The following is a 13,464-nucleotide window of genomic DNA, read 5'->3' on the forward strand; positions in this document are numbered from 1 at the left end:
TGTAAATACGCCCTGGGGGCGTCCACCAAGTACCCCCTACTTAGTCGAGATAATCACTTTTCAGCGATGTGCTCCCAGTGGCGTTGAGCATTTACTCCGTGAACAAGACTGCGGACCTCGGCGCAGATGCTTCTACTTCCACCGTTTACCGGGCTCTCTCCCCTGACTCCCGGTTGATCTATCACTTCTCAGGAGGACTCAGAACGGTTTGTTCGTGATAGCCGGCACCGAAACCGCTGAACTCATGTGTTCCAGAAGCTGTCAGGGCACGAGCAACCTCCTCAAGACCCCGAGCCACGCCACGAAACTAAACTAACTGGCAGACGAGCTCAGACAGAGTACAGAAGATCACTACAGCAGCAGTTCCTCGGTGCTTGGTTGCCAGTAATACCTAATTCTCAACTCACCACAGGCGGTTGGGCGTGGCCTGGCCTAACCAGGACAACTGCCTCTGTCGAACCGCAACCGTTCCATAGCCCAGACTTAAACATCGTTATGACCAGGGTAGCAGTCAGTGATGTCCCCCGCTTTAGCGTTACCACCGTCCACGTTGCCGTCCTCATTGCCGTTCCCAACCCACTTGATTGTTCCAGTAGAAGTAGAATGCGTCACCGAACCGGAGCCAGGACTCGTGAAGGACGCAGCCGTCGTCGACATGTCGGTGGTGCTTTGCTGGGTCACGGCACCTTGCGCCGACCCAGGCATGACCGCCTGATACTGGTCTGCTTCACCGGTCCCTTCTTCGCTGGGTGATTTGGCGCCCGTGATGTAGGATTCCGGCTCCCATGTCGGGGACGGGGCGACAGACAAGACCTCGTCGTCGCCTTTCTCGAATGAATACCCTCTCCGATGCTGCTTCCGTGAAGGTTGGTGAAGTGAGAGAGTCCCGCCTTTCAAGAAGGAGGGCCGCTTATGCTTGGTCCTGGCTTTGCGATCCCCAAGCTCCTTGAGCGCTGCTGGCACCTGGGCTACGGTCGCCTGCGGAGGGCCAGCGCGGGACTCCGCCGGCGGCTGCGGTGACAGAATAGTGGCACTGAAATACTGCACTCGCTCGTATCCTTGTTCTTGAACAACAGGCATCCGAGGATCTTGGTACGTAACCTCGTTGGTGGCCAAAAGAGGAAACCTCCCCTCTTCCGCTCGTGAGGCGCCATCTTTCTCCTTGTCAATATGTGTCGACTGCGCTCCGAAACCAACACCCGCCGGCAGCATCTGCGGGCTACTATCCGACTCAGAGGACGTTGACTCGTTGTCGGTTGAAAGTCCCAAGTTCGTAGTCACTCGCAGCTGCGGTCTGCGTTGGCGCGTGTCGTCGGGCGGGGCGACACCGTGTCTGCTCGGGTCCATTCCCTCTGCTTCCTCATGAGCAACCGTATTCGTCGTTGATCCACGACGCTCTTGACCTCTGACAACGTCTTCTTTGCGTACGTTGCGAGGTTCTTGGTCCCCTTGTAGACGAATAAGAACCGGTGCAGCCCGGGGTCGACCCAACCGTTGGCGGGCACGTTGTTCTTGCATCTCGCGCTCTTCCAGAATTCTGCTCACCAAGATATCATTCTGAGTGTCGAGGATCCGAGGAGTATCACCTGTGTCAAGTCAGAGCTGGAGATACATATCGGCTTGGAAATGCGTGTACCTGGCGTTTTGTAACTCGTCGTAGCTTGTGCTGGTCCGCCAACCGGTTCCACCCCAGATCGAGCGCAACCTTTCTCTTTGACGACGTCTGCCGGACCACCGTCAGTCATGCAATCTGCCACCAGAACCACACTGCCAAGAGCAGACCAGGGAGTAGCAGCATACCTTGTTCCTCCGAGTTGCTGATCCGCTTCAGGTTGGCTTGGAATCGCTTGCTCCCGGCCCGGTCGACGAGGCTTCCCTGCCGTGCCAGGGCGACGCACGCTACGCCGTCTTTACTCTCTTTAGCCAGCAGCAGCTCGAGGCGCTTGATCTCCGCCCTGTAGGCCTCGCTCTTCTCGACCCACTCCTCGGTCATGCCGCGGAACTGCTCGAGCTCCATCTCGCGCGAAATCTTCAGCTCGGCGAGCTCCTTCTCCGTGGCGCGCAACTCCCGCGTGAGGCGGTAGAAGCCCTCGATGAGCGCCAGGACGCACGAGTTGTACCTGTAGATAATGTCAGCCCGCACATGGATTTCCCCCAGCCGGACAAATGAAAAGCCAACAAGCAACAAGGTAGGCCAGAAGCACTCACGCAACAGGCAACCCCTCCGTCGCGCCCCCCGTCATCATCACCGTCCCCAGAGTCTCCGCCATCTGCATCAGATTCGGGTTATACCACGTCCCCTCCGCCCCTCCTCGGCCCTTACCAGCGGCAGCAGAATCCACCGCGCCGCCATCCGCCAACGGCAGCATCGCCAGCCGCGCAGACATGCCGCCGCCGCTGCTGCTCTGGTTCCCCGGCTCGGGCGGTTCCGACGCCGAGACGCGCGCCCCGCCCCCTCCGCTGCCACCGCCGCCACCGCTGCCTTTCGCGGCGCCGCTCTTGATGCTCAGGAAGCTGGAGACGGTGCGGAGGGTTGCGCTGGCCGATTTGCGGTGGCGCGGCGGCGGCGAGGAGTCGGCCGCGGTCAGGGTGGGGGAGGGCAAGGGGAAGGAAGTCTCGCCTCGGGCAAGGGCGTGTGAATGGGAATGGGTATGGGCATGGCGGCCTTGGGTCGGGTCGGTGTCATGTTGGTGCGTTGTCGGCGATATCGTCGGGGTGTTGCTGCGTGTGCGGCCGAAGGTGCGCAGCCAGCTCGGGGGGTCGGCCATGATGGTAGCGTGTTCGGGGAGGTTGTTGGATCGGGGTTGAGTTGAGTCGGTGATGGAGCCGGGGAGGTTAGAGTATTGCCTGCTCGGAGAGACGAGGTTTGAAGGCAGGCAGTGGTCTGTTTGGGAGGGGCGTTATCGCAGCAGCGAAGGTTAGAACTGAGGACTGAGGGTGACTGACGATGTAGCCGCCGAGCAGAAATGCGGCAATCCAAAGAAACGGAAGCGACGCGTGAATTGCGCATGACACATTGCGGTTCGCAGCCGGATATGGGATGGAAACGTCGAGACAAGGGACGAGATGGAAGGCACGATGCAGGTTGCTTTGAGCAGAGAGAAGGAAGCACCTCGGCTTCGCAACCACTGCACGCTGCACAACGGTCTTCCAGGCAAAAATCTCTCTCTCCGCGTTGAAACCGAGTCACCTGGGAGAGTCGACAAAAGTACTGAGCAAGGACCTGGATGGGGAGAGGGATGGTTCCAATATGAGGGTTATAATGTCCTCGCCCTGTTTAGACCACCTCTTTCATGGCGCAAGGAACAGATCTGGTCACAATGTAGCGGCAGACTGACCTAGGCGGCATTCCTTGGACTGTGTACACTGCACCGAGGATCTTCTCGCACTTGAAAGACAGTTCGTCAATTGATCTCTTGCCGGCTCGGGGTATCGTGGTAGAGCCAGCCGCTGCAGATCTCTGACGACCTCTGCAGAAGAGCGCTAGGTCAACGCACTTCGAAACCATCCTGTCAAAAACCCCATCAACAACACCGAGCCGCATCAACGACGACGTGCGAACGCCGTACCTGCTGGGCTGCGGGTCGTGACTCACCCCAGACCCCGCCGTCCGCACATCCCGCACCGGTCCTTTCCTCTCGCCCTGCCTATTCCACGCCAGAGAACAGGCCCTTGCGTCGTGCTCCAGGCGTCTGTGTTGCAGGCAAAGAAAGAAGACCAGAAACGACGGAATGAATCGTAGTGGCTGTCGAGGCCATATATGCGGGATTCCTCGTAGGACGACGGCGCTGCTGCTACCGATAGGGAGCAAGTGATTCTGGATGCCCCTCCCTCCCGTTCCTTACAATCAGTAAAACGAGTCCTCCGCCCGTTGTCTCCTTCTGCCCCGACCCTCAAGTTTTTCGGCAAAAAGTTCCTTGCCCGCGTTCCCAAACTTCTCGGGGAACAACTCCTTAACGCTGGGCCCGGTGCCTTTAATGGCAATGCCCGGGTCGTTGCCGCGCTTACTGGCCATGCCGCGTATGCTGAAGCCACCTGAAGCGGCTGTGGTAGGTCGCGGAGTAATCCGATCCGCAAGACTTGCTGAAGCGTGTGTGTCAATGGGTGAGCTGGCGTCATGGGAACAAGGGGTTGAGAGTTGGGTAAATATGCTGGTGTGGATGTGAACACGGCGGAGCTAGAGCACTTGCGCTAGCCTCGTCGTTTAAAGATAGAGCCGCAACATACCACTCGCAAGGACCGTGGTTTCGCTAATTTGGTCCATCTGCGCCTTTCCGCTAGAGGACGAACTGACTTTGTCTGGGAACAACTCTTTCGCTTTATTAGAGACCTTGGACGGGAAGAGCTCCTTAGCGCTGTTGTCCCGTAGCAGGCGCTCCTTGATCGACCGCCCTCTCTCCCGGCTACGCAACGCGGCGGCCGCCCGTGCGTCCTCGTCTAGATCCATCTCGGCATCCCCGTCGCGATCTCTTGGCGGAGAAGCCGACCGATCGCGTAAGCTAGCGCCGCCCCCAGACGTCCTCCCGGGAAAGAGCTCTTTCTCGCGGTTCCGCCGGATGCGTGAGGATGCTCGCTTAGTCTCCGAAGAGCTGGATGCCGATCGCCGTCTCGAGGTTGAGCGCCTCCGAGTCCGCGTTGCTCGAGCTGATGCGTCATCGTCGTACAAGTTGACGTCGAATGGCTCTGCGTCATCGTCACTTCGCCGTCTGCCGCCTCGCCTGTCTCTCCGGTAGCGGTCGTCTCGATCCCGGTACTTGCCCCTGCTGAACTCGCCCCGTCGTCGGCGTTCCTCCGGGTCATACTCCGGATGGAGTAGGTAAAACCGACTGCGCTCGGCGGCACCCGCAACTTTCTTATCCCCAGCGACCGCAACGCGAACCCGCAGCATGGACTCTGGCTTCTTCGAATAGCTTTTGGCAGGGATGTCCTCGAGAGGAGGCAGCTGCGTTGGGTCGGCAATGTCTACTGCCGCGAGCGCAACCAACGCCTCCTGAGCAACTGACTCGGATTTGAAGATAAGGTTGGCCGATGTGTCGTCGATCCACTCGATCCGGTTGAACTGGCTGGTGCTGTAGTGCTCTGCTAGATAGGCCTTGACGTCGTCCGGATTGAACGTGTCAAGACCTCTGAGATGAACCTTGTACGGCACAAGCGCCTTGTCGGAGACGTCGCCGGTGGCCCGGTCGTCCAGAGCCTCCTCCACCTCGCCAGGTTCCTGGGACACACGAAGCTTGTTAGCGCAACTGCGCCGCCGGGAGCAGAAATGCAGCCGTCGGTTCGAACTTGTTCCTCTCCAGTGATAATATCATTGGTGTAGGCTTGAGGAACCGCGGGAATCGGCACATCTTGGACGTCATCGACGTCCATTTCAATATCGAGATCCATTGTCGTGAGTTGCCACGCGCCGCGGGTACAAGACGTGTAGTAGGAGCAATGTATTAGGTGGCGCAATTGAGTCTAAGCGGTCGTCTTGGGTGGCAGGCGAGGCCGGCGAAAACGGCGAGGACGGCGAGGAGTGCGCCGCAGGTCAATGGCAATGCCGAGTTCAAGCGCGGGACTGGGCGTGAGATTGGGCAAGTGTAAGGCTGAGCCTTCTGGTGAGTGTGGATGATTTTCGGTTGAATCACGGCCTGGCTCCTGCAGGATACCCACTTTTGGTAGTTTCTGAGTGGGCCCGCGCGGCGTGTGCGGAATACCATCGTACCTGGCGGTGCTGCAACGCCAGGCAGTAGTGTCACGTTAGTGCAGTGTACACTAGGTAGTGTACGGATCTCGTACGAATACCAGTTAAGTTACAACCTAACACAACTTTACCATGGGAGCTGCCCTGCGGCCCGAGCCTTGGAGCTTCCAGACCCACCTCGATCTGCGCTAGGTACGGAATATTTCACGGATACATGAACTCCTCTGCACCACCCGACTTGAACCGTGCCCCGTGCTTCAGCAAGCTGCAGCTTTATTTTCGTCGCAAGCCAGCATGGCTCCAACAGTATTGGAACTGCAAGCTGCAGCTGTTTGACGAGATGAAATCTCCCCACCTTCCGGGGATCCCAGCCGCTACTGCGGTGAGCAAGACGCCAAACGCCAATTCCCCGAGTCTCTCGGCTTCCTGAAAAGAACCAGATGCACCACGACCCAGGAACCTTCCCAAATCCCGCCCTGGATGAGCTCCTAAAAACCATAATTGAAAATGCTGATGCAGACCGAAACACGCCGAACCATACCTAGAGCATGACCTTCTCCCTCACCCAGCTCTGCTTCTCCGTCCCATTGCCGGCTCAGTACGTTCTTTGTCCTTCCAGGCCGTCTGTCACCTGGGTCCGCAGTGCTTGACAATCCACGGATGCGCGAGGGCGTCGTCAAACGAGAGCCGTTTTGACGGGTCTAAAACAAGCAACTGACACACGAGGCTTGTCAGAATGATGGCGACCACACTGCGGGGAAAAATGCCACCTTACCGAGTGGACGTAGTGCTTGGCCTCCTTTGAGATGGACGCCGGCAGCGGCTTCATGTCGCCCCGCTCGATCCTCCTCGTCGTCATGGCAGGACTGTCCTCGAACGGCGCCTCCCCCGTCAGGAACTCGTACGTCAGCACGCCCAGCGTCCACTGGTCGACCGCGCCGGAGTACTTCTTCCTCCCGGCCGCCACCATCTCGGGCGGCAGGTAGTCGAGCGTGCCGCAGAGCGTGCCCCGCCGGTTGCTCGGCGCGTGCACGCTGTACCCGAAGTCGGCCAGCTTGAGCTCGCCGTACAGGCCGATCAGGATGTTCTCGGGCTTGATGTCGCGGTGCATGACGTGCTTGCTGTGCAGGTACCGCAGCGCCGCCGCCACCTGCGCAGAGTACCGCGCCGCCCGCTTCTCGGGAAAGCGCCCTTCTCGGCGGAGGAGTCGGTACTATTCTCTCAGATACGCATCACTCCCATTAGTTTGCCTGCCTTTGTTTTTCTCTCTGACCGCCGAGTTCACCCGACATCAGGACAAGGGGGGGAAGCAATTCGAAGAACCTACCAGCTCCCCGCCCGCCGCGTACTCCAGCACGAGGAAGATGCGCCGCTCGTCGTGGAACCAGTTGTAGAAGCCCAGGATCCCCGGCTGCCTCAGGTTGCTGTGCACTTCGATCTCCCTCCTCACGTGCACCTCGGCCTTTTCCCGCGCGATCTGCGCCTTGTCGAGAACCTTGAGCGCGCAGATGAAGCCGGACTCGCGGTGCCGTACCAGGTAGACCCGCCCGAACTTGCCCTTGCCGAGCGGCCGGCCGATTTCGAATTGACTTAGGTGCAGTCGTTGCGAGGCGGCCCTGTCATGGGCGAGGTGCTGGCGCGGATGTTCGGCTTGTTGCTGCCCCTGGGATTTCCGCTGCAGCGCGCGGTGGACGGCCGCTCTGTGGAGGGGATTGTCCATGGCCGGCTATTGGAGAGGCGGAGCCTGAAGACTGGGAATAGTCGCGGTAACCGCCTCCGGACGCGTCAATCGGCCATCAGCTTCGAGATTCAAGACCGGGCGGTCAGCGGTGTCGAAGGCATGTATTTGTATTTATTTATACAGGTCAGTTACAGGTTTGAGAATTACCAGGGCAACGCGCCTCAAGTACACTAGGGCTGAACCAACGGCATGGGACGACAAGGGTCCATGGCAATGAGCGAATGCGATTCTTGACTTGTGTCACTATTCCGCATTCTCCATATACCAGCAGAACGGGTTGGAGACTGAATTGATACTGTATAGTCGAGATGAAACATTCTGATGTCAGCACCCCGTCTCCTACCGAACATCAATGCCCTCAACGAAGGCTGCCCGATGCAACTGGCGCGCAACAGAGCACGACCTTACTGCGTACGAAGCGGGAAACTTGCGAGCTTCTTCAAACCCTGTGTGACCTGACCTCTCCTTGTGATTGGCCTGACGTCCCAGTCCCAGCAGCATCAGACCACGCACTTTTCCGCGGTGCAACATTGGACTCGAAGGCACCGCAGAGGAAGCCCGAAGAAAAAAAGGCGCGAGAGAGAAGCCTCGGATCGTCCGACGGCTTGCAAAGACAAACGGAGTCGAAGGCAGAACCAGATGACTGCAAAATGAGCACTAAACCAAAGCTCGCCTAGGACGTTCCTCTCAGAGATCTACCTACGAGGCATCTATTGAGCGGCAGAACTCCCAATATCACCTGCCTACCTCACCTCTCGCCAAATCGCCCAACCGTTAACCTACCCAACGAGCACCGTCAACGTCACCTATCATACGCCATCACCTCGCCACGGCACGACACGAATTCGACGGGGAAATCAATCAAGTGACTCGCTTCATATGAGAAGGTTCCTCACCCCGCCGACATCCCCCCAAAAGACTCGTTACCCTCTCACCCGTCGAGGACGCAAACTGCACGGATGAATCGGTGCCCGGGCCATCGGACACTCACGCCGTGCTCACTCAGACTCGGCTCTCAGCCTGGCGCAGCCTAGCTCAGCTCACCTGGGACGACCCGCCTCACTCATCACGCCCATCCTCTGCGAAAAACAAAGACAGCCTAGAACAAATCCGAAATCCATTTGACTTTCGAGATGGCAGAGGGGGGTAACTAGAGACGAAAAGCAAAGAGAAAAATAACAAAAATAAGCGAAACGAGGAAAACAAAAAGCCATGTCCTAGGTAAGTAAGGCAGCCCAAATCAACCAACACCCAGAACCCCGCGCTGTATCAATGTAAGACGCCCCCTTTCTCAGTTTCCGACAGAAAATGAGGGAAAAAAATGAGGGCAAAAAAAAAAAAAAAAAAAAAAAAAACGCCCATAGCACCTCCTACCCGAACCTATCGCCCCAAGTCTATAGCATTACCCCCCGGACCAACCGCGTGCGCTCACCGTGGAGCGTAGTCTATCATTTCGTTGCCTGCTCATCACATCACTCTTCTTGAATCCTGTTGTTGTGGTTGCTGCTGCAGTTTTTTAGTCCCACAGCACAGGACCCCTCCCCAGTCTCTTCATCCTTCCGTCTGTCCGTCGTCCATCCGAGGCTCCGGAACTCCGCATGAGGCGAGAGGGCGACAAGGACGGGCGGGGTACCATCATCAGGTGTCAGTCATATCACGGACATAACCATCCACGTGCGCATGTGCGTCACGCCCCGCTCAGACGGTCTTGATGGGATCCCTCCTCCGGATGCCCACGATCGCGCCCTGCGGCGGCGGCGCCGGACACGACCTCTTGACTCGCGCCTCGTCCGGGCCGGCATCCGGCCCCGCCGGCGAGATGCCCGAGCTCGCACACCCACCCGCGGGCGTGCCGACGCTGCTGCCGCTGCCGGCGCCCGCGGAGCCAAAGCTATTCGACCGCGACATCTCCGTGAGCGGCCGCTTCAGCCCGGCGGTCTGCAGCGGCGGCCGCACGGCGGTGGTGATGTCGCCGGCGGCGGGGCGGTCCTCGTCGTCGACGGCCATGTCGCCGTCGTAGGGGTCCCTGTCCAGCAGCGGGTCGTACTTCCAGCAGTCCTCGAGGCCCTCCATGAAGACGGGCGAGTGGCGCAGGGTGTGCCACGAGATGGTGTGGCGGCGCATGGCGATGTACAGCGAGTCGATGACGCCGTTGGCGTCGAGGACGGCGCAGTGGCGGCGGAGGAAGGCGTGGTCGAAGCCGCCGTTAACCTGGCGGAGGAGGTTCTCGTCGAGCGGGCGCAGCATCGGCAGGCCCAGCAGTGTCTCGGCGTCGCACAGCTTGGCCTGCAGCGGCATCCACTCCCGGCCGCGCAGGAACTGGCCGAAGGCCTTCTCGACGGCCGCGCGGAACGACGCCGCGTCGCGGCCCTGCACCGCCACCATCCGGTGCAGGCCCCTCGACAGGCACCGCTGGTACGCGTTGGTGTTGCGCTCGAAGGGCATCGGCACAAAGGCATGCGGCAGCAGGGAGATGTGCACCGTCCACGCGCCCGTGGACGGGGCAGACGCGGGGAATCGCGTCGGTCGGGGGGAGGGGCGCTGAGGGCGATTCGGCGGAGTTAGGCGTCTGTCGTCGCGCTCGTTGCCGTCGCCAGGACCTCGGTTGCTGGGGGTGCCGGTGAAGGGGCCGCCCGCTGGCGATCGGTGCGGGTGTGAGTGCAATGCGTCGAGTAGGGCGGCCCCTGCCCCTAAAGGGCCCAAAGGGATGTTTGGGCGTGAAGTGTCGGATGTCGATCGCCTCCGCGGGCGGCCGGTGGCGGCGGCGGCGGCGGCGGCGACGGAAAGGCGCCATTCCTCCTCCTCCTCTTCTAAGGTCTCGGTCAGATTCTCGATGCGCTCCTCCAGGCTGAGGTCGGCGTCTCGGAGCTCCAGCTGGCCGGCATGCAGCCTGTCGAGCTGCTCGTCATGGTCTCTCAGTTTGTCGTAGATCTGGCGGATCTGGTCGTCCTGCTGCTGGCTCCTGCGCTCCACCTGTTCGATGGACCGCCAGCTCATGCTCACATTCCGGTACACGCCCTTGATCTGCTCACCGAACTCTTCCCTGCTCTTCTCTAAGTGGTCCTCCACCTCGTTCAGCCTGCTGACGACACCGTCCAGAATGTCATCCTGTCCCTTGGAAAGCTGCTCCTCCAGCTGGTGCAGCCGCTTCTTCAGCAGCTCCAGCTCCATCCTCTGGTCCGTCGAGCTGTCGGGCTCGGTATTGTGGTAGCATGCCAGATGACCACAATCGCAGGTGGCGCTGGGGATGTCCTTGTTGAGCGAGAAGTTGACGCATGCGCACCGCTGGCCTTTGATGCCGGGTTGCAGGAGGATGTAACGACAGTGCCCCTTGGGCATCTTGGCGTCGTCGGGTGGAGCGTTGGCCGCCACCTGCAGCGGCGACGGAGACGCCGAGGGTGCTGACATGGCGAGTGGAGAGGGGAGGAGCGATCCCCGCCGGCGAGCGACCAGAGTCTTGCGGCACTCCTGAGGGCCGCAGGTAGGCGGTGGAGAGAATTAGCCAGGCGGGGTAGGTGGATTCTTGAGGTGAAGACTGGGTCAACAGAGACTAGGGAGGGAGGAAGAGAGAGACAGCGGCGACCCAACGACGTCGTGCTATCGGAATTCGCCCATGGCAGTCAGAAGACAGACTGGCCGGGAGATATCCATGGAGTGCCAGTCGACCCCAGTCCTGGGACAACCAGAAGAAAAAAAAAGACCCGGACCGAGGACGAGCAGCCGGGGGAGAGGGAAGCCGGTGAAGGGAGTGAAGGTGGCCTTTGTTGGTTGAGATATGGGGTCTGGTCGCCAGAGTACCCAACAAGCGGCTCTGTCGCAGGCAGGTATGCTGTGTTACCGCCGAGTGGAGGCCGCTGGACCGGGGCACGGTTTATCAGGCGCGAATATGCGACGCGATGGCGCGATCAGGGCTCCCGAAACACGGCAAACGAAAGAGAAACAAGGGAGAGAAGCGGACGGCCGACTGATAAACGCTCACGGCAGGCGGGACGCCGCAGCGCAGCGCGGTGAGCCTGTGAAAGGCTGGCGCAGCGACAGGTCCGGCAGGGTATCTGAGACTGATACCGAGGATGCAGCTGTGCGTGTGTGGTTGCTCTTTGGATTGCTGATAGATAGGCAGGGAGGCGGTGCCGTGTTCCCAGTCGAGACGATGGGTGATAGGGCGTATTTTACTGTCCTCGGGGCGAAGAGGGATGCGTAGATAAGGCAGCCCGGGCAAGCGTTTAGGTGCAGGTGCTTTGTTGCTTGCTTTGGCGGAAAGACGGGCCCTCCCGATAACGCCCACTTGTTAGGGCAACTGTAAGTTAACGGCCAGCCAAGTCGGGTTTGCTCTTAGCTTCGCGGGCGGCGAGGGGGAAAAAACGGTCTCAGGAGCCCGTGAAAAGCCAGGAGCATGGCCGGCGAGGACGAAACCGAGATGGGGCGCAGCACGGCAAAGAGGCACAAAAAGCGACGCGGCGCCTGCTGAGGTGGTGGACGAGGAAAAAAAGAGCCCCGAGGCAGGCGCTGTCGACGAGATAGCGGCGCTGCTAGGATGGATTTGAGTCGAAGATAAATTGCTGGCTGGCCCCGGTTGAGGTACCGGGCCGTTCCTGCTGGGCACGCAATGGGTCCTCGCAATTAGTGAGGTACGCCGACTTCGCGGGACCAGCTTGTGTGTGGGGAGGTTCCATCATATGCGGCACTACGCCGCCCCTCCACTCCACGACTTGGAGGTCGCCCTACCTGCACCCCCCGTCGTCGCGGCGATTGCGACAAGTGACGTGACAATTGTCTTCTGCCAGCCCGGGGCTGCACCAAATGTTGTTGGACAGCCGTTCCGTGGCATCACATTTGGTACACATCATCGCACAAAATTCTTACTACACAGTGCTCGTGTCCGACAGCGGCCAGCTCGCCCGCGTGTGGAGTACGGAAACTATATGGGCGCAGCCAGCGGTTGCAGCGCATCGGGTTCGCCGCCATGATGAAGTGATGAACCGATCGGCGGTCTGGTCGAGGCCCGAGGTAGGTGGATATTCGACCGCAGTGCATACCGCAGTGCAGTGCCCACCCGGGTAGCGCATTCCGTAGTCTGCCATGCGTAATAGTAATAGTCCTTTGCGAGCCCAAGTGGGAACGGTGCGTGCGATGGAAACGCCTTTTGCGCAAAGCGTGGGTGGGACGTGGAGATGCTGCGGGACGAGGGAGGAACAGCGGAGGACCGGAGCTTGGGGGGCAGGCTCGCCCAGTTCACCTTCGAAGCAGGCGGCCCCGTCTCTTCTGCACATGGCCGAGCTCTGGGTCTTCTGTGGACAAACAGCCCTCCCTGTCCACAGGCACAGGCCTCCATGGCGCAGACTCAATTTTTCTCTGTCCGTTCCCGACTTTCCCCAGATGCCCTGTCTGGTGGGCTCCGCTTGTTCCAAACCGGCCAGCAACTCCGCCCAACGTCAGTTTCCCCAGGAACGACAACGGGAACTGTGGGTCATTCCTTTTTATCAGCGACTCCAGCGGGCGACACGGTCTTTGCTCGGAAGGCCCCCGTCGGCAGGGGTTGCGAAGTGGAGCTCAAGGGATGCCACATGGACAATCGACGGCCCATCTGTGGGGGTCCAGAGATAAGGATTCCTGGCCTGAGGCTGTCACTTCTTTCCCGATCCAGCACCCCCGCTGCGTCGCTCGTCCGTTCTTGGCTCCCCTCCACTTGACGAGGTACCTTTCCACAGCAGTGTATTCCGTACACTTCGACTGCACGCAGCAGCGAGCACGGATTGCACCAACGAGGAGCCGGACATAAATCGACAGAAACGGAACACTGACGCGATGCATGGTTCCAGAAGATCCGGGAAAAATTGCCAAACGCTGATCTGACCCGTGCTCCATTCAGAGCCCGCTTTTCCAGTCTTCTTACTGAAGTGGACTGTTAGTCTGCCACGAACCAGCGCCTCCATTCTTTGTTCTCACTTCCCACACTCGTGCCGGCCACGAGATATCGCGGGCGCGATACCAAGCAACGAGTCAGTTAACTAAGGTAGGCAACCATCCTTGACAGCCTGGG

General features: G+C 59.8%; 4 protein-coding genes across 4 annotated transcripts; all 4 read right to left on the reverse strand.

The window, feature by feature from the left end:
- Positions 1-219: 219 nt before the first annotated feature.
- Positions 220-2,414, reverse strand: THITE_2106835 (uncharacterized protein). Its single transcript, XM_003648828.1, has 4 exons — positions 2,209-2,414; positions 1,801-2,120; positions 1,637-1,723; positions 220-1,586 (listed from the first exon to the last, which is right to left on the reverse strand). The coding sequence occupies exons 1-4, from the start codon at positions 2,385-2,387 to the stop codon at positions 484-486; spliced, it is 1,689 nt and encodes a 562-aa protein (XP_003648876.1). The 5' UTR covers positions 2,388-2,414; the 3' UTR covers positions 220-483.
- Positions 2,415-3,695: 1,281 nt separating this feature from the next.
- Positions 3,696-5,629, reverse strand: THITE_2106837 (uncharacterized protein). The gene is made up of 3 exons (XM_003648829.1): positions 5,284-5,629; positions 4,228-5,215; positions 3,696-4,083 (listed from the first exon to the last, which is right to left on the reverse strand). The coding sequence occupies exons 1-3, from the start codon at positions 5,383-5,385 to the stop codon at positions 3,848-3,850; spliced, it is 1,326 nt and encodes a 441-aa protein (XP_003648877.1). The 5' UTR covers positions 5,386-5,629; the 3' UTR covers positions 3,696-3,847.
- Positions 5,630-6,310: 681 nt separating this feature from the next.
- THITE_2073368 (uncharacterized protein) lies at positions 6,311-7,474 on the reverse strand (the record flags this gene model as incomplete). The annotated part of the gene is made up of 3 exons (XM_003648830.1): positions 7,011-7,474; positions 6,459-6,896; positions 6,311-6,397 (listed from the first exon to the last, which is right to left on the reverse strand). The coding sequence occupies exons 1-3, from the start codon at positions 7,401-7,403 to the stop codon at positions 6,311-6,313; spliced, it is 918 nt and encodes a 305-aa protein (XP_003648878.1). The 5' UTR covers positions 7,404-7,474.
- Positions 7,475-8,527: 1,053 nt separating this feature from the next.
- THITE_2106844 (uncharacterized protein) lies at positions 8,528-11,016 on the reverse strand. Its single transcript, XM_003648831.1, has 2 exons — positions 8,869-11,016; positions 8,528-8,698 (listed from the first exon to the last, which is right to left on the reverse strand). The coding sequence occupies exon 1, from the start codon at positions 10,830-10,832 to the stop codon at positions 9,123-9,125; it is 1,710 nt and encodes a 569-aa protein (XP_003648879.1). The 5' UTR covers positions 10,833-11,016; the 3' UTR covers positions 8,528-8,698; positions 8,869-9,122.
- Between the last annotated feature and the right edge of the window lie 2,448 nt (positions 11,017-13,464).

Source organism: Thermothielavioides terrestris, chromosome 1 (assembly GCF_000226115.1).
Source record: "Thermothielavioides terrestris NRRL 8126 chromosome 1, complete sequence".
In the NCBI taxonomy this organism is placed as follows: Eukaryota; Fungi; Ascomycota; class Sordariomycetes; order Sordariales; family Chaetomiaceae; genus Thermothielavioides; species Thermothielavioides terrestris.